General features: G+C 50.3%; 2 protein-coding genes across 3 annotated transcripts; one reads left to right on the top strand and one right to left on the bottom strand.

Annotated features, from left to right (window-relative positions):
• The first annotated feature begins 769 nt into the window (after positions 1-769).
• LOC101028257 (aldehyde dehydrogenase family 3 member B2) lies at positions 770-8800 on the top strand. Of its 2 annotated transcripts, XM_010351939.3 has the most exons (11): positions 770-928; positions 2879-2911; positions 3472-3634; positions 4068-4178; positions 4386-4506; positions 4679-4764; positions 4878-4959; positions 5337-5723; positions 6451-6617; positions 7269-7368; positions 7630-8800. In XM_010351939.3, the coding sequence occupies exons 1-11, from the start codon at positions 870-872 to the stop codon at positions 7812-7814; spliced, it is 1494 nt and encodes a 497-aa protein (XP_010350241.2). In that variant the 5' UTR covers positions 770-869; the 3' UTR covers positions 7815-8800. The 2 variants fall into 2 exon arrangements, with proteins under 2 accessions (XP_010350241.2, XP_003941235.2); XM_003941186.4 differs by lacking the exon at positions 2879-2911.
• Positions 8801-17989: 9189 nt separating this feature from the next.
• LOC120364624 (non-histone chromosomal protein HMG-14) lies at positions 17990-18595 on the bottom strand. The gene has a single exon (XM_039470994.2). The coding sequence runs from the start codon at positions 18474-18476 to the stop codon at positions 18174-18176; it is 303 nt and encodes a 100-aa protein (XP_039326928.2). The 5' UTR covers positions 18477-18595; the 3' UTR covers positions 17990-18173.
• Positions 18596-20222: the final 1627 nt, after the last annotated feature.

The following is a 20222-nucleotide window of genomic DNA, read 5'->3' as shown; positions in this document are numbered from 1 at the left end:
CACTGAGGGCACTGATTTTGTGCCAGGAGCTGTGATCTTCCTTTTCCATTCTCACGTCTCCCACTGCGACCCTCTGAAGAACCATGACAATTAGGTGTTACTGTTACTTCCAAAAGGCTCAGAGAGGTTAAGTAACTCACCCGCGGTTGCAAAGTAAATAAATAAACAAACCAATAAACAGTGCCCCTTTCTCAAGCCCCAGGTGCTGCCACCCATCAAGGGTCTCTCAGCAAAGGTCTCCGCCCCTTCCTCTGCTCCGAGTATGCCAGCTGGGCACGTTGAGTGTGGAAATAGATCACAGTTGCTCATCTTGACCTGAGCGCCCTGAAGAGTGGGGGAGGGGGAGGAGAGGAGGGAGATGCAGATTTAGCATAGAGACCCTTGGTGGGGCCACGGAAGGCATGGGACCACTGTGGCTGGGGGTTCTGAGGGCTTCCTGGAGGAGGCAGCATTTGCCACCATGGTCCTGCTGATATTTTCATCCTGTGACCTTCCCCTGGGGGACATTTTTCCTGATGAGGTAACTTCCTGCTAGCCCATTCCAGTAAAAACAGAGCAAAGTTTCAGACAACCTGGAGTTGACCAACCTGTTCCCAAGCCAGCTGTGCAGTGTGGCTCCTGGGGGCAGGGCCCTGGATGAGCAGGGTAGATAGAGAGCAGTTGTAGGTCCCGAGTGAGAAAAGGGTAGGTGTGGGAATTAGGAGGTGCAGCCTTTCCCCACGCCTATTGGGTAATCCTGAGCATCAGCCCATTGCCAGGTGTGGGCACTGGAGGTGGGTCGGGGCTGCCAGGCTCCCGGGAGGATTGCAGTCAGCAGAGGAGGGCGGAGGACTGGGGCTGGGAGTGGAGCCGGCACATCAGGAGGCAGCATGTCCGAGAAAGGGGGTGGAAGTGCGGTGAAGGACCCAGGAGCAGAGCCCACACTGGGGTACGTGGGGCCACAGGGGCGAGGGCCAGCTAGGGGGCTCCAGGTAAAGTGCAGGTTTTACCTGGTGGGGTACATTGGTGGAGACCAGGGGCATGGAGGGAAAGGGATGTTTGGCCATGGCATGTGGGTCAGGGGGGTGAGCCCACTATGGGGCTATCGCTGCACGGTGACGGGGCCATGAGCATAAAGGCTTGCTCGGGAGAGGGAGGTGGGCACTGGTGTCTTCTGAGCCTCACTTTCCCCTGTGGCAGGCTCCTGAGAAGCCCTCCGGAGTGCTGAAGAAGTCTGTACACCCACAGATCCCCATACACACGTAGACACACAGACACCCATCTACACACACAGACACCCACAGATAAACATAGAGACACGCAGACACCCACACACACATAAACACACAGACACCCATACACACACAGACATCCACAGACACACAGACACACAGACACACACAGACACAGACACCCACAGACACACAGACACTCATACACATATAGACATAAAGACACACACACACACAGACACACAGACACCCACAGATGCACAAACACATAGACACCCATACATCCACAGGCACACAAACACCCATACACACACAGACATCCACAGACACACAGACACACAGACACACACAGACACAGACACCCACAGACACACAGACACTCATACACATATAAAGACACACACACACACAGACACACAGACACCCACAGATGCACAAACACATAGACACCCATACATCCACAGGCACACAAACACCCATACACACACAGACACACAAACACACAGACACCCACCCACACACAGACACACAGATGCACAAACACACAGACAGCCATACATAGACACACAGACACCCATATACCCATACACACACACACACACACACACACACACACACAGAGACAGATACACACACACAGACACCCACATACACACAGACATCCATCCATACACACACACCTATACACACACAGACACACAGACACAGACACACAGACACCCACAGATGCACAGACACCCATATAACCACACAGACACACAGACACCCATATACACACAGCCACACAGACACCCATACACACACACACACACACACACACACAGGTATGCAGACACACACACACACAGACACAGACACCTATACACACACAGACACCCACATACACACAGACACACAGACACCCACAGATGCACAGACACCCATATACACGCAGACACCCACAGACACCCAGACACCCATATACACACACAGACACCCATACACACAAAGACACACAAGACACCCACACACAGACATTCAGACATCCAGACACTTATACACACAAAGACACACACAGACACCCATATACACAAAGATACACAAAGACACAACACACAGACACTCATATACATGAAGACATAGACACCCATACAAAGACACACAGACACCCAAAGACACACAGCCATATACACAGACACACAAACACCCTGACACCTCCCCACACACAGACACCTATACACACAGACACACAGCACCCATACATACAGACACACAGAGACACACAGACACCCATACATGCAAACACACCCAAAGACAGACACCCATACGCACAGAGACACACACATAGACACACAAAGATATACAGAGACACAAAGACATGCATACACACGGATACACAAAGACACAGGATTTGCAAGCCATTCTTCGGTCCCTGGGTTGGGGTGCTCAGACCTCCCTTGCTGGGGCTGGCAATCCTCCTGAGAGTCCCCTGGGCCCTTCCCCCACCCCATGGTCCTGATCTCTCCTCCTCTCCAGATCCCACTGGGGTTCCCTTGGGCCCTCAGACTAAAGCCCAGACAGGTTCACGCCCTGGGGCAGTCTCCTCTCTGCCAACCTACCCCCACCTGCCACTTGTGCCCATGGATGCCAGCCTCGGAGCTTTCTCCTCCGCTTCTGCTTCCTTCCAGGACCAGCTGGGTGCCACACCCCTCCCAGAGCAGGTGCCAAACCCTCCTCAGAGCTAGAGCACGCCTATGGCTTCAGTTTCCCCATCTGCGACCTCAAAGCTCTGTGATTTCTGACGCAAAGACGTCAGAAATCCAAGTTCCATGTTTAGTCTCAGAAGGGAAGAAGACCCAGGAGAGACCGTGTTCCACCTGGGTGGTCTGGGTGAAGGGGTGGCCAGGTGCCAATGTGGGTGGGTATGTGTCTGTGCAAGGAGGGGAAGAGCAGGGAAGAGCTGGGATGGCGGGCAAAGGGGTCACCCGAGGTGTGGGGTGTGCTGGGCTTCCAGGGCGCTGAGACGGGAAACCCCTCCTTGGAGTGGAGGAGGTCAAGCCCAGGACCCTCCCTTATGGGTGCGCCTGGGAGGCAGGTGAGCGGAGGGGGTGCAGGCAGCCCCAGCCTCCGTGGAGCCATTCTGTGTGTGTATGAGGTGGGGGTGCCTGTGAGCTCCCATGGGCACAGCTGGGGCAAGGGTGTGCAGACCCTGGGGTGGCTGGAGGTGCCCATAAAGGAGGGGCAGCCCTGGCCACGCAGTTCATGCTGCACCGTCCGGCAGGACGGACCCCTTTGAGGACACGCTGCGGCGACTGCGGGAGGCCTTCCACTCGGGGTGCACTCGGCCGGCCGAGTTCCGGGCTGAGCAGCTCCAGGCTCTCGGCCGCTTCCTTCAAGAAAACAAGCAGCTTCTGCACGACGCGCTGGCCCAGGACCTGCACAAGGTGGGCCGTGGAGGGTGGGCGCAGGCAGGGGTCGGAGCGTCATCCCTGTCCTTCGGGAGCGTCCATGCCCCCAGTGACTGGCTGTGTCTAGTTTTATTCCTGTTCAACAGACCCCTCCCTGTGACAGGCACCCGACCTTCACTCATAACACTCACGGCCACCCTGTGATGCAGGCTCGATGGCTGGCCCCATGTTGCAAATGGGGAAACTGAGGCACTCAGGGGTTAAAGTCACTTGCTTGCCAAGGCTACACAGCCAGGAAGTTGCAGATCAGAATTGCAGCCATGTGCAGTTCCCAGGGGACGGCAGCGCCTCCCATAGGAGCTCTTTATGTATCTGGTGGGGGTGGTTCCTGCGTGTGCCCTCCTCAAATCCTAGACCCCTCCTCGGCCAGCTCTGGGCCTGACCACTCCGCATTCCACCTCCACCACAGTCAGCCTTCGATTCAGACATATCTGAGCTCATCATTTGCCAGAATGAGATCAACCTCGCTCTCCAGAACCTGCAGGCCTGGATGAAGGACGAGCCAGGGTCCACAAACTGGGTGAGCCATGCTGGCAATGGCGGGAGGGCAGGGCAGAGCACTGGGCAGCTCTGACTCAGGCCGCTTCCTGCCCCCGAGCCCGGGCAAATCACTGACTTTCTCCTCTCTCCTGGGACTTCGTTGCACAGGGAGCTGAGGCCACAAGTGTGCGGTGGGTGGGTTTGGGTGTGGCCCTTGGCAGGGTCTCACGTCTGCCCTGTGCCCCAGTTTACAAAGCTGGATTCAGCCTTCATCCGGAAGGAACCCTTTGGCCTGGTCCTCATCATTGCACCCTGGAACTACCCCGTGAACCTGACCCTGGTGCCCCTGGTGGGCGCCCTCGCCGCAGGTGAGGAGGGGGTTCTGAATTCCATACCCTCCCTGCCCAGCAGCCCTTCCTAAAGAGGCCCCCAGAATCCTGCCTATGCAATGCCCTCGGCCTCATGTGCCCTCCCAGCCTAGACCCTGGGTGGGTGTGGGGACCTGAGCTCCCCCAGTGATGGCCCCATCTGTCCCTCCAGGAAACTGCGTGGTGCTGAAACCGTCAGAAATCAGCCGGGGCACCGAGAAGGTCTTGGCTGAGGTGCTGCCGAAGTACCTGGACCAGGTGAGGGTGGCCCTGCCCTGGCAGCTCCCGGCGCCCCCATGCCTCACCCCTGCGGGCTGAGGACACCCTGCCGCCCCGGAGCCTGCCCCTGAGCCGCCCGTCCCGCCTTGTAGCGCTGCTTTGCCATGGTGCTGGGCGGGCCCGAGGAGACGGGGCAGCTGCTGGAGCACAAGTTTGACTACATCTTCTTCACGGGTGAGGGGGCCAGGCCAGGGTCCCAGAGCAGGCAGAGGGAATAGCAGGGGAGAGGGCGGGAGGGCCGTGGAGGGAGGGGGCTGGGACCAGCAGTGGGGGCGCATGGGAAGCTGGAGCTGGCAGAGGCCATCTGCCGGCACAGGCCAGGCCCTGGGCACGTTGGAGGAATTGGACCCTGGGGTGGCTGGGCTGGGGCAGGTCCCAGTGGGTGAGGCAGAACCAGCCAGGAGAGGTGGCAGGCCAGGACTTGGGCCGTGAAGGGTTTCTATGAAGACAGTGGGTAAGCCCACTGACTCCGCCACCTCTCCAGGGAGGAGGGGGGCCCCAGGCCTGGTCCAGGTCACTGAACGGCCACTTTGGCTTCCTTCCACGCCCAGGGAGCCCTCGCGTGGGCAAGATTGTCATGACCGCCGCCACCAAGCACCTGACGCCCGTCACCCTGGAGCTCGGGGGCAAGAACCCCTGCTATGTGGACGACGACTGTGACCCCCAGATCGTGGCCAACCGCGTGGCCTGGTTCTGCTACTTCAACGCCGGCCAGACCTGCGTGGCCCCTGACTACCTCCTGTGCAGCCCTGAGATGCAGGAGAGGCTGCTGCCCGCCCTGCAGAGCACCATCACCCGTTTCTACGGCGACGACCCCCAGAGCTCCCCAAACCTGGGCCGCATCATCAACCAGAAACACTTCCAGCGGCTGCGGGCGCTGCTGGGCTGCGGCCGCGTGGCCATCGGGGGCCAGAGCGATGAGCGCGATCGTTACATCGGTGAGTACTACTGCCCCCGCCACAGCCCACGTGGGCCGAGACCCGTCCTCACTGGAGGGCCCACAGCTGGGCCATGAATCTGGGCCCGCACCTGAAACCTGTTCCCGCCACCAGAGCCCGGCCTTGAGCCACAGCTCCGGTGCCGCTAATCTGTCTCCGTGCTTCCGAGCCTGCGGCCCCATGAGGCCAAACTCTGGTCCCTCAGCCCTGGATTCATTCACTGAGCTCAGACCCCGGGCTCCAGGGCCTACCGTGCTAAGATGAACTCCCATCCCACCACCCGCTGTCCTGAAAGGCCATGACCTCAGATTCTCCGAGCCCGTGATCCCCGGGTTCCAAACTCCGATGGCCCCATCCTGAGCCCCCCGGTCTCCTGGGCCGTACAGCTCAGCAGCTCACGGGACGCTGCGGCTCCAACATTCTTGGACGCTGTCGCCTCATGAACTCCAAGGTTCTGAGATCCCATCACTCCTGACTGTGGGACCAAGGTCAGGGGATTCTCTGGGTCCCGCAGGCCCTGGGCAGGCTGGGGAAGCCCTAGGGTCCCTTCTGGGGGCTGTGGGGAGACTTTCTTCCCTAGACACTCCAAATCCTGGAGCCTGGGAAGTCAGACCCCGGGATCCTGGCCTGGAGCCCTGGCCCTTGGCCCTGTCCCCACCGCTACCCCCGCCCCTGGGGGCTGTCCTGACTGTGGCCCCGGGGCTGAGCCGTCTCTGGTGCCCGGCAGCCCCCACGGTGCTGGTGGATGTGCAGGAGACGGAGCCAGTGATGCAGGAGGAGATCTTCGGGCCCATCCTGCCCATCATGAACGTGCGGGGCCTGGACGAGGCCATCGAGTTCATCAACCGGCGGGAGAAGCCCCTGGCCCTGTACGCCTTCTCCAACAGCAGCCAGGTGGGGGCGCAGCCGGGCTGGGGGCAATGGAGGGGCTCAAAGGGGCACAGACTGACCCCTCTCCTTTCACAGCCCTTCCCAGGAGGGCTTTGGGGCAGCAGATGCCTCAAGGGCAACTATATCTAGGCCACCTGGTAACACTGCATCTGGCGAGGATGCCTGGCTGAGCGGGTATGATCCAAACCCACCAAGCACGTGGTGGGCCCGCCCTCTGTCCAGCCTGCACCTGGACTGTGCCGAAGTTCTGCCTGGGCAAGCAGAGGCCCTGAGTGGCGGCCGGGGACAGGGCAGAGCCGGGGCCTGACAGCCAGAGCCCAGCGGGTCGTGGCGAGGCGTGCACCCCCTACTGCAGCGTCGTAACCTCATGACACAACTCAAGGCCACTGGCTCCCTGCTGTCCTGCAAGGTTTCCTGGTCTTTGTACCATGGTGGTAATCACCCCCACGGCACCCCGACCCTCACGGCACCCCGACCCTCACTGAGAGGGTGCTGTCCCCACAAGATAGGTAGAGCAGAGGTGATTGCCTGTTAGAGGGTGGAGGGACAGGCGAGGATGGGGTGGGCCTCCCCCACCTCCGCTGTGGAATGGGCGGGGCTCAAGCCCCCTTCCCGTGACTGGAGCCCACTGCCCCCCTTCCCACTCCGAGGCAGGTTGTGAACCAGATGTTGGAGCAGACCAGCAGTGGCAGCTTTGTAGGCAATGACGGTTTCATCCACATGACTCTGTCGTCCCTGCCCTTCGGGGGCGTCGGTGAGTCCCTGCGCATTTCCACCCCCAGCGAAGCTTGGGTTTGGTACCCCAGACGCAGGAAGTCCCTTCACTCACTGTTCAACCTTGAGCCGGGCCCTGGGCCTCTCAAGGCCTCAGTTTCCCTCTCTGTAAAATGGCTCAGTGAATGGCCTGGCTCTCTCTCAGCTCCCTGTCAGCTGTGTGCCCCTGGCTAGGCAGCGGGCTGCTGCTGAGGCTGCGTGGGTGGCCTGGCTCAGGCCCTCGCTCTCTGCGCCCACACAGGCCACAGCGGGATGGGCCGGTACCACGGCAAGTTCACCTTCGACACCTTCTCCCACCACCGCGCCTGCCTGCTCTGCCCCGCCGGCCTGGAGAAGTTGAACAACATCCGCTACCCGCCCTATTCCGACAGGGTGCAGCAGCTGGTCCACTGGGTCCTGGGCTCCCAGAGCTGCACCATCCTGTGAGCACCCCGCCCGCCTCCGACGGGTTGCACAGAGAAACCTGAGTCTAGTCCTGAGGGGCTCTGTGCCCCCCCCAACTCACATTGTTACTCCAGACCGCGGGCGTCCCCAGCTGTCACATGACGGCATCCTGGCTGCCAGGGTTGAAAGCAAGGTCTTTCGGGAGAGGCCAAGTCGCCGCAAAACGTGCCAAGTGTCACCCCACTCACCCACCCTCCCCAGTTCCAGCCCTTTGCTCTCTCAGTCACGGTTGGCCAGGCCCAGTCCTGGGACAGCATTACCCTGGGAAAGACAGTGCCCTGCCTTCTTAGGGGCAGCAGCACTGAAGGGTTCAGAGCGTGGAGCTCTCTCCTCTAGGCACGCACGGCCCACCTCTGCCCCATCCCCGCCGCACCGGCACTGCCTCCCCCAGGGGCCCTCTCACGTCTCCCAGTGGTCTCTGCACCCCCCTCTGGCTCACACCACACCCCGCACTCACCAGCAGCAGCTGCGTCCACTGGGAAAGCTGGGGTCTGCCTCACTCCACTGCGCAGCGTTACTGGGGCCTATGGCAAGTCCCTCGACTTCTCTGAGCCTCGGTTTCCTTATGTGAAAGTTGCTGGAACCAAAATGGAGTCACTTATGTCAAATGCTAACAAAATGGAGTCGGGGAGGTCACAGAGAAGCCCTCACACACACATGCCCGTAACAGGATTTTTCACAAGACACTCCTGCACTTAGACTAGACACAGGGCGTACCGAGAACACGTCCTCAAGCCTGTAGCATTCCTGGTGAGCCGCAGGCGCTTGCCTAGCACGGCTGTCTCCACTGCCAACTCCCGCAATCAGCTTGTGACCTGTGAACCTTGTTTCAAAGCCACTTACATGGACTTCTGTCTTTAAAAGCTTTCCCGTGGCCATGGCCCCCAGTATATGGCTGGGATCCGTCCTCACACTCCTAACCCGGTTGCAATCCTCTGGTCTTCCCAAATAAACTCATCTGTTCTGGAGAGCCTGTCTCTCTGAGGTTGAACTTCCTTTGTAGAATGGGGTCTCCACACATCTTGATTATAAAGGAAATCTCAGATGTAGAACTATGTTGCCTAGTCTGCTGTCAAACTGGGCTCAAGCAGTCTACCTCGGTCTCCCAAAATACTGGGATTACAGGTATGAGCCACCATGCCCAGCCCACATTTCTAAAATATGGTATTTCAGTCCAAACCTTGGTAATATAATCGCTGTTTCTAATTGTATCCTGCTTACAGAGAGCAGGGATTATTATTATTATTATTATTATTTTTTGCTGATCTCATATAAATAAGAATATTCATTAATAGTTTCTGAATTTTGTAGGAATCAAATAGGGAGAAAAAGTGAATCCTTCCACCTTTGTTCACAAAGGACACTTGGTCAAATTATCGCAGATGTCAACCCAAAGAGTCAGACTCTGTACAATATTTGAAGAGATTCATTCTGACCATGGCCCGTGACACAGCCCTTAGGAGATCCTGAGGACATAAGCCCAAGATGGTCGGGTCACAGCTTGGATTTATACATTTTAGGGAGACATTAGGCATCAATCAATACGTGTAAGATATATGTTAGTTTGGGCCAGAAAGATTGGACAACTGAAAGCTGGGGCCATTGTCCTCCAGCCTAGGCAACAGAGTGAGACCATAACTCAAAAATAAAGAATAACCATGAGTGACAAAAGCCCCGAACAGTCAGGCAGAGATCTGAAGACGGTTTACAATTGACAGGAGATTTAAGCATTTCCGCAGCACACAACCACGCAACACCATGATCACAGTCATGGGATGGATCTTGGCATATCAGAGTTTTAGGACTCTCAAACAATTTCCCATGTTTTAGTGACACACTTACACAGACATTACTTAAAGGAAGTTAAACACCATTTCTATTTGACAATGCCTCCTGTATTACTTATCAAATAAGCCTGATCATTGAATATTTCCACAAGATGAGATTTATAAACTTTGAGGCACTCCAGGAGGCCCTTCTGGAAGAATCTCAAAGTTGATTTTAGGCCAGATGGCTTAATTTAGCATTTGGATCCTGGGAAAACCTTCTAAAGGTGTCAGAAAGTTCAAATGACTTCCTTCCACCAAATCAGAGATCACTGCCAAATAATAGCTACTCATTTAACCACAGTGACAATCAAAAGACTTCAAAAGCAAGGCCGAGGCGGGCAGATCATGTGGTCAGCCTGACCAACATGGTAAAACCCCGTCTTTACTAAAAATACAAACATTAGCTGGTCATGGTGGTGGACACCTGTAATCCCAGCTACTTGGGAGGTTGAGGCAGGAGAATTGCTTGAACCTGGGAGGCGGAGATTGCAGTGAGCCAAGGTCACACCACTGCACTCCAGCCTGGGCGACAGAGAGACTCCATCTCAAAAAAAAAAAAAAAAAAAAATTTATACTAGCATAAAGCCACTTTTCTAGACCTTCAAGATAAACCTGAAACCAGAGGAACTACACTGATTTTAAGAAGGAATATGACAGAAACAGAAACTAATTTGTCATTTAGAGACTGGCTATTATCGAAGCAGGTTTTAAAAATAAAAAACAAAGCCTCTTAGAATTTTACTAAGAGTAAATTAATGTCTTAAGAAACTGCTGTTGTTTTAACACAGTGGACCAAAATTTTAAGTTCTGTGTCACGTGTTTTAACATCCAAATGCATTCTTTAACAAAAACTGCTATAGACCAGGCACAGTGGCTCACGCCTGTAAATCCAGCACTGTGGGAGGCTGGGATCACCTGAGGTCAGGAGCTCAAGACCAGCCTGGCCAACAGATCACGAGGTCAGCAGTTCAAGACCAGCCTGGCCAACATGGTGAAACCCCATCCCTACTAAAGATACAAAAATTAGCCAGGTATGGTGGCAGGCACCTGTAATCCCAGCTACTTGGGAGGTTGAGGCAGGAGAATCGCTTGAACCCAGGAGATGGAAGTTGCAGTGAGCCAAGATTGCACCACTGCACTCCAGCCTGGGCGAACCAGTGAGACTCCATCCAAAAAAAAAAAAAAAAAAAAAAAAAAACCGACCAAAAATAAAAACAACAACAACAAAAAACCTGTTACAAATAATTTCACTTAATTATAGCCAACTTAATCACACCCAACATTTTCTTTTAAAAAAATATATTTTTTAAATTGTATTTTAGATTCTGGGGTACATGTGCAGATCATGCAGGATTGTTGCATAGGTACATACTTGGCAATGTGGCTTGCTGCCTCCACCCCCTGTCACCTATATCTGGCATTTCTCCCCATTATTCCTCCCCAACCTCTCTACCCCCCACTGTCCCTCCCCTTACCCCTCTCCAATAGGCCCCAGTGTGTGATGCTTCCCTCCCTGTGTCCATGTGTTCTCATTGTTCAACATGCGCCTATGAGTGAGAACATGCAGTGTTTGATTTTCTGTTCTTCTGTCAGTTTGCTGAGAATGATGGTTTCCAGATTCAACCATGTCCCTACAAAGGACACGAACTCATCATTTTTTTATAGCTGCATAGTATTCCATGGTGTATATGTGCCACATTTTCCCTGTCCAGTCTATCATCGATGGGCATTTGGGTTGGTTCCAGGTCTTTGCTATTGTGAACAGTGCCACAATGAACATACATGTGCATGTGTCTTTATAATAGAACGATTTATAATCCTTTGGATATATACCCAGTAATGGGATTGCTGGGTCAAATGGAATTTCTATTTCTAGGCCCTTGAAGAATTGCCACACTGTCTTCCACAATGGTTGAACTAATTTACACTCCCACCAACAGTGTAAAAGTCTTCCTATTTCTCCACATCCTCTCCAGCATCTGTCTCCAGATTTTTTAATGATCGCCATTCTAACCAGCATGAGATGATATCTCAATGTAGTTTTGATTTGCATTTCTCTAATGACCAGTGATGATGAGCATTTTCTCATATGTTTGTTGGCCTCATATATGTCTTCTTTTGAAAAGTGTCTGTTCATATACTTTGCCCACTTTTGAATGGGGTTGTTTGTTTTTTTCTTGTAAATCTGTTTTAGTTCTTTGTAGATTCTGGATATTAGCCCTTTGTCAGATGGGTAGACTGCAAAAATTTTTTCCCATTCTGTTGGTTGCCAGTTCACTCTAATGACTGTTTCTTTTGCTGTACAGAAGCTGTGGAGTTTAATTAGATCCCATTAGTCTATTTTGGCTTTTGTGGCCATTGCTTTTGGTGTTTTAGTCATGAAGTCCTCGCCTATGCCTATGTCCTGAATGGTACTGCCTGGGTTTTCTTCTGAGAAAGAAAACTTTCTAAGAAGAAAGTTTTAATGGTGTTAGGTCTTATGTTTAAGTCTTTAATCCATCTGGAGTTAATTTTAGTGTAAGGTGTCAGGAAGGGGTCCAGTTTCTGCTTTCTGCATGTGGCTAGCCAGTTATCCCAACACCATTTATTAAACAGGGAATCCTTTCCTCATTGCCTGATTTTGTCTGGTTGGTCAAAGATCAGATGGTTGTAGATGTGTGGCGTTGCTTCTGAGGCCTCTGTTCTGTTCCATTGATCTATATATCTGTTTTGGTACCAGTACCAAGCTGTTTTGATTACTGTAGGTTTGTAGTATAGTTTGAAGTCAGGTAGTGTGATGCCTCTAGCTTTGTTCTTTTTGTTTAAGATTGTCTTCGCTACGTGGGCTCTTTTTTGGTTCCATATGAAGTTTAAGGTGGTTTTTTTTCCCCCAGTTCTGTGAAGAGGGTCATAGGTAGCTTGATGAGGATAGCATTGAATCTGTAAATTACTTTGGGCAGTATGGCCATTTTCACGATATTAGTTCTTCCTAACCATGAGCATGGAATGTTTTTCCATCTGTTTGTGTCCTCTCTTATTTCCTTGAGCAGTGGTTTGTAGTTCTCCTTGAAGAAGTCCTTTACATCCTTTGTTACACCCAACATTTTCATCATAAGTTCCCATTCCCGAGCCTTGTCATGACTTAGTTAGACACCTGTGACATGCTTGGACTTGCCTGGTATTTCCTCTTCCTTAAATGTCTAGTCGTTTTAGTCTAGGACAGACATTGACCACATAAGACTCTTTCCTATCCAAAACTATTCTCATTGCTTCACATCTGTAACTTTCTTTACATCTCTCTCTCATCTACTTACTGGTTCCTTTTATCTTTTTTCTATTTTTTTCTTAAGTTCGTATTTTAAAACTCCCTTTAAATAACTTCTAAATTAGACAAAATTACTTTTTTCTTAATAAAGAACATTTTTTTTGTTTTTTTTAGAGACAAGGTTTCACCATGTTGGCCAGGATGGTCTTGATCTCTTGACCTCGTGATCCACCCACCTCGGCCTCCCAAAGTGTTGGGATTACAGGCATGAGCCACCACGCCCAGCAATAACATGTTTTATACCTTTCTTATTGTTTTCTTACTAAGTATACCTTACTTTTGGCATACTTCCTATATGGATTTGTATATTAGGATTTTTAAAAATCCCTATTACTCTTAAATTTTTGTTTTTAATTATCCTTTTCTTTTTTTGAAAAAGGGTCTGTTTCAGAATGATGAAACAGGGTCTTGCTCCATCACCAAGGCTGGAGGGCAGTGGCATGATTTTGGCTTACTGCAGTCTCAACCTCTCTGGCTCAAGCGAACCTCCCACCTCAACCTCCTAAGTAGCTGGGACTACGGTAGATATGTGCCACCACCCCTGGTTAATATATATATATATATATATATTTTGTAGAGACACAATATTGCCATGTTGCCCAGGCTGCTCTGGAACTCCTGGTCTCAAACAATTCTCCTGCCTCAGCTTCTCAAAGTGCTGGGATTACATGAGCCACAGTGACTGTCAAGTACCCTTAAATTTAATTAAAAACATATGAAACCCAAAATCTTGAATTGCCTGTCCCATATTGGTATTTTATGGAGAAGATCCATTTTGTAATTGTTAGAAAAACATGTTTCCCTTGGCTGGGTGCAGTGGCTCACGTCTGTAATCCCAGGACTTTGGGAGGCGGAGGCAGGTGGGTCACGAGGTCAGGAGTTTGAGACCAGCCTGGCCAACATAGTGAAACCCAATCTCTACTAAAAATACAAAAATTAGCTGGACATGGTGGCATGTGCCTGTAGTCCCAACTACTCAGGAGGCTGAGGCAGGAGAGCAGGAGAATCACTTGAACCTGGGAGGTGGAGGTTGCAGTGAGCCGAGATTGCGCCACTGCACTCCAGCTTGGGTGACAGAGGGAGACTCTGTCTCAAACAAGAAAAAGAAAAAGAAAAATATGTTGTCCCTATAGCATAATTTTTATACATATTTATAGACCCAAACATATTCAGTCTTTATATTAAATTTCAGAAGCCAAGGGCAAACATATTTATGGTCAGCAATTTGTTCCAGTTTTTGTCTTATTTGGAAATGACTCACATAATTAATGAGTATCCATTATTTAATTGAGGATTTCAAATTACATAAAAAGTTGATAGATATTTATCCCATTTACCTTTACATATTTTATTTATTTTAGCAGTTTATCAGAATTACTTATGAGAACTGATAGATTAGACAAAGCTAGTCATCATTCCAAATTACTTGTTAATTTTCTTTGTATAGCTGCACCTCAGACAACCATCATAAAAGTAAGAACCTTTCAGTTAAATTTCAGAAGACACATCATTCCCATCAAACCAACGGTTTTAGACTAATCCCATTCACCAAAAGATTACTGTCATGTGAACTTGAAAAGCACTGGGTCTTATTTGCTGAGTTTATGAGTACTCATTTCTTTATAAGCCAATTCAGTACCACAGACAAATGCAACCAGACCTGTACATACTACCACTTACAAATAATGATCTTGTAGCTTTAATGTTTAAAGGTTTAGCCATGGGTCAGGTAAAATTCACTACTTAAAGAACAGATTCTTACCCTGTATCTGTCCAATGAACAATTTCAGCTAAAATTTATCTGTCCCATACAGCAGAAGCCCTTTATGGAATTTCAGAAAGACCACGGTAGAAAGGAGACAGGCAAAAGTTTGACTCTAACAGTTAGAAAAACAGAGGTCACCAGGGGAGGTGGCTCACGCCTGTAATCCCAGCACTTTGGGAGCTAAGGCGGGCAGATCACGAGGTCAGCAGTTCAAGACCAGCCTGACCAATATGGTGAAACCCCATCTCTACTAAAAACACAAAATTTTGCCAGGCATGGTGGCATGCACCTGTAGTGCCAGCTACTCAGGGGGCTGAGACAGAAGACTTGCTTGAACCTGAGAGGTGGAGGTTGCAGTGAGCTGAGATCACACCACTGCACTCCAGCCTAGGCGACAGAGCAAGACTCTGTCTCAGAAAAAAAAAAAAAAAAAAAAAAGAAAGAAAGAAAGGAAAACCCATGGGTCTCTCCCACAGCAATTGTTACCCGATCTAGGGCTTCCTAGATCATAGAGGACTCCCATGTCCCATCACTTCTGGTCACTATCAGCAAACTGTAGCTTCTGGTGGGCTGATTGACAGGGAAGCTTCCTCCCCTACCTACTGAGGACAGTTAGGACACCCTGGTACCCAATGACCCTCTTGTTTACAATATGCACACTGTTGTGGTCTCAAGGGCAGAGGGCCCTTTGGCTGGGCAGTGGGAGCCCTGGGGATCTTACTTATGCTGGTCATCTTCTCCAGAGAACTGTTTCTTTCCTTTTTTTTTTTTTTTTTTTTTTCCAACACAGAGTTGTCACTAAGGTTGGAGTACAGTGGCGTGATATTGGCCACAACCTCTGCCTCCTGGATCCCAGTGATTCTCCTGCCTCAGCCTCCCACATAGCTGGGATTACAAGTGCCTGCCACCACAGCCAGCTAATTTTTTGTATATTTTGTAGAGACGAAGTTTTGCCATGTTGGCCAGGCTGGTCTCAAACTCCCGACCTCAGGTAATCCACCTGCCTTGGCCTCCCAATGTGCTGGGATTACAGGTGTGAGCCACCACGCCCGGCCGCAGTGAACTGTTTCTTGTATACTGGTTGGTTGTAGCCAAGAGCCATGGTAGCCTGTTGCCTGGTGTTGCCTTGTTTTTTGGTTTTTTTTTTTGGTTTTTGTTTGTTTGTTTGTTTGCCCCTCATGAACCTGGCCAGGGTTGCTCAATACATCAAGGGCAACCTCGACCAGTTGAGGTATCAGCATCCCCAGTGTCTCTTCTGCTTTTCATAGTTTACCCACATGGCTTGTGCCCCCAGATTCCTGCCACAATTACTCTTCCCATATTAGCCACCCAGCAGCTTAGAGGTGGGGTTGGTGGTGACACAGATCCCACAACTCTTGGCCCACACTCAACTAGTTTAAAAAAACTGGGGAGGGGGCGAGCATGGTGGCTCATGCCTGTAATCACCACACTGGGAGGCCGAGGTGAGTGGATCACTCTTGCAGGAGTTCGAGACCAGCTTAGGCAAGATGGTGAACTCCTGTCTCTGTAATATTAGGTTGGTTCAAAAGTAATCGCTGCTTTTGACATTGAAAGTAATGCTAAAAACTGCAATTGCTTTAGCACCAATATAATTTTTTAAAAAATAATGAATTTTCTAAAAATGGGAAGGGGTGGATTTCACTTGGCAAAACAGGAAATACAGCAGCTGCTCTGCCCTGTGGCTCTGCTGACCACCCAGCGCTTCTCCAGCAGATTCGAACTACCTGAGATTTTGATGAATTCACTGAAAGCAATAGGGACATTGTGTTGAAAAACACAGCAGAAAGGCCAGATTCGGTGGCTCACGCCTGTAATCCCAGCACTTAAGGAGGCTGAAGTGGGCGGATCACTTGCGTTCAGGAGTTTGAGACCAGCCTGGACAACACAAGACCCCATCTCTAAAAAACAAAAACAAAAATTGGCCAGGCGCATGCTTGTAGTTCAGCTCTGCGGGAGGCTGAGGCGGGAGGACTGCTTGAACCCGGAAGCTGGAGGTCGCAGCGAGCCAAGATCAGGCCACTGCGCTCTAGCCTGGGTGACGGAGCCAGACCTTGTCTCAAAAACAAACAAACAAACAAGCAATCCCACTGCAGAAGACCTTCAGAATTGCTTGCCTCTGTAAACTCTACCTTCCTCAGAACATCTAACCCTTCAAAAACTACGGCAGCAGCCAGAACCCGCCATTCACCCTGATGCATTCCTTTGTGATGAAGACTTTCTTGACTCATTATGTGACGAAGGGAAAATGAGCAGAAACTACTGTGTGGTGTGTGGTTCACGCCAAACAGAACCTTTAGATCAGGCGTCCCCAAACTACGGCCCGCGGGCCGCATGCGGCCCCCTGAGGCCATTTATCCGGCCCCCCGCTGCATTTCAGGGAGGGGCACCTCTTTCATTGGTGGTCAGTGAGAGGAGCACAGTATGTGGCGGCCCTCCAACGGTCTGAGGGACAGTGAACTGGTCCCCCTGTGTAAAAAGTTTGGGGACACCTGCTTTAGATTGATGGCTCATTGCTTCTCCCTCACGGAATTGAAGCTCATTTATCATCATGCACACCTGATCAACCAGGAAAGGTCGCAGCTGACGTCAACTCCAGGCTCAGCACAGTCTTTTTTTTTTTTTTTTTTTAATACTGTTTCATAATTGAGATTTTATTGGTTGAGGATCAGTACAGACATTTCCATTTGTACGCAATTCTTAACATATGTAACAAAAATCTAAAAAGCCATGTATTGTAATTCTTTTTTAAAGTTATTCCAGTGACTTTCCAGCTTAAAATTTAGATGCAAATTTTCTGTAAGAGGCTATCAAGTACCTGTATCTTCACGTTGATAAGCTGTTACATACATCCCAACAATTCACAACTGAATAGCATGTACACTACATATTCAAATTTTTAATCGTTCACAGCACAGTAACAAAGTTATGAAGAAAACAGGACTACCACACCAAAGATGTTACAGAGTGCACACAATACTGACAGGGAGAGCCACAATCAGAGTGGCTTTCTTTAGGAAACAATTCTACTAAAAAACAACATGGGAATAGAATTTAAAATGTTCAAGACATTAAAATGCAGGACTGACTCCATATTGCCATTTAATATGCTTTGTATTATAGGATATAAAAACTAACCCCCCATCTATGGAATGTTAAGCTGACACCCGAGACAGTCAAAGCCTCCCATTATTCAATATCCCATACTATTTTCTGGTTGTACCAAAAAATAACCAGAAAATGATTTCATCTCTTAAAAAAAAGCATTTACACTTAAAAAATGGGATGAGGTGGGATTCCCTCCTTCTTAAAAATGTTTCTAGAGCTACTAAAAAACTTGCATTTACAAAATAGTTGATAAAAATATTCCTCTGGATTGTACAAGAAGGGAGACAGGGACCACTGGTAAGACATGGTATATGGTATTACTCAGACTTGGCTTCTTTCTCTCCTGCTTCATCAGAGGCTGGACTCTCCTCAGTTTTTGTTTCCCCGTTTTCTGCAGGTAAATCTTCTTTCGTTTCTTGGTTAGCCACTTCAGCCTGTTTTCCCTTTGCTCCCCTTTTCCCTTTTGTTTGCACTTTTTTGTCTGAAGATTTATCCTTCGCTGCTGCCTTTTTCGGCTTCGCTTCCACTTTTGCAGGAGGTTTCGGTGACAACCGCGCGGATCTCCTCTTGGGCTCTTCCTCGGCGGCCCCTTCGGCGGAGCTGACCTTCCTTTTGGGCATCCTGGCGGCGGGGAGGCGCGTGCCGGGTGCCTGCGGGCCGCGGCGCGCCGAAAGCCTTCGCGAAGCTAGGCTGCCTGGCCGCTACCACTCCTCCCGCCGCCCGAGCTGCTCAGCACAGTCTTTACGGGGTGAGCTTATAGTTTAGCGGCACAACGCTGTGGCGTCGAACTGAATGGAGACTTCGGCCAGTTGCAGGAAACGGTCGTTAAGAAATACCAGTTCGCCGGGCGCGGTGGCTCAAGCCTGTAATCCCAGCACTTTGGGAGGCCGAGGCGGGTGGATCACGAGGTCGAGAGATCGAGACCATCCTGGTCAACATGGTGAAACCCCGTCTCTACTAAAAATACAAAAATTAGCTGGGCATGGCGGCACGTGCCTGTAATCCCAGCTACTCGGGAGGCTGAGGCAGGAGAATTGCCTGAACCCAGGAGGCGGAGGTTGCGGTGAGCCGAGATCGCGCCATTGCACTCCAGCCTGGGTAACAAGAGCGAAACTCCGTCTCATTAAAAAAAAAAAAAAAAAAAAAAAAAAAAAAAAAAAAAAGAAATACCAGTTCACTCGCAGACTAAAGGTGCTTCAGGCAGACATCTGTTCCCGGGGTTTCCTTCTGCAAAACGCTAATGCTGTTTTCATGAATAAGGTCTTCAAATCTTCTCTTAATGAGACAGAACAGGCCAGCACTGGTCATATGTTAGTCATAACGTAAGGAAGCAGATCATTATAGTGACAGTGCCAAGTCTTGAAGATCTCTCCTGGGTCTTCAGACTAATACACACTTATCTTCTTGGGTTGAAGACGTACTGTGGAACTATGATGTACACCCACAAAGGGATATTGACAAAGAAGCTCTTTTTTTTTTCTTTTGTGATAAGGTCTGACTCTGTCGTCTAGCCTGGAATGCAGCGGTATGATAATGTAACCTGTAGCTCACTGTAACCTCCAACTCCCTGTGCTCAGGTGATCCTCCTGCCTCAGCCTGCTGAGTAGCTGAGGCCACAGGTGTGTGTCACCACCCAACTAATTTTTTTTTTTGAGACAGAGTTTTGCTCATGTCACCCAGGCTGGAGTGCAATGGTGTGATCTCAGTTCAGTGTAACCTCTGCCTCCCGAGATCAAGCGATTCTCCTGCCTCAGCCTCCTGAGTAGCTGGGATTACAGGTGCCCGCCACCACGCCTGGCTAATTTTTGTATTTATTAGAGATGGGGTTTTGCTATGTTGGCCAGGCTGGTCTCAAACTCCTGACCTCAGGTGATCCACTGCCTTGGCCTCCCAAAGCGCTGGGATTACAGGTGTGAGCCACTGCACCCACCCTGATTTTTATTTTTATTTTTGGTAGAGACAGGGTCTCGCTATGTTTCCCAGGGTGATCTTGAACTCCTAGGCTCAAGCGACCTGTCCCCCTCGGCTTCCCAAAGTATTGGGATTACAGGTGTGAGCCAATGCACCCAGCTGACAAAGAAGCTCTTGTACAAATTCATTTTATCAGATTCTCTAGCACTAAAATAGTCCTACCTCACTGTAATGTTCTGTACAGTATCTCATAAAATAATGAAAAAAAACCCCAATATTTTAATACCTATTTTTCTGTATATTTCCTTCTAGCCTTTGTACATATGATAACATATTTGTAAGTAGTTGCGTGTGTATATATACAGCCTTGCCCGCTTTGTGTGATAATACATTTATCTGAAAAAAATACTTTTTGCATCAAATGGCAGAGCTCCTGCTTCTGGTGACCCAGGGTA

The sequence above is a fragment of the Saimiri boliviensis genome, chromosome 6 (genome assembly GCF_048565385.1).
Source record: "Saimiri boliviensis isolate mSaiBol1 chromosome 6, mSaiBol1.pri, whole genome shotgun sequence".
NCBI lineage: Eukaryota > Metazoa > Chordata > Mammalia > Primates > Cebidae > Saimiri > Saimiri boliviensis.
This window is presented reverse-complemented; position numbering and strand designations above follow the sequence as displayed.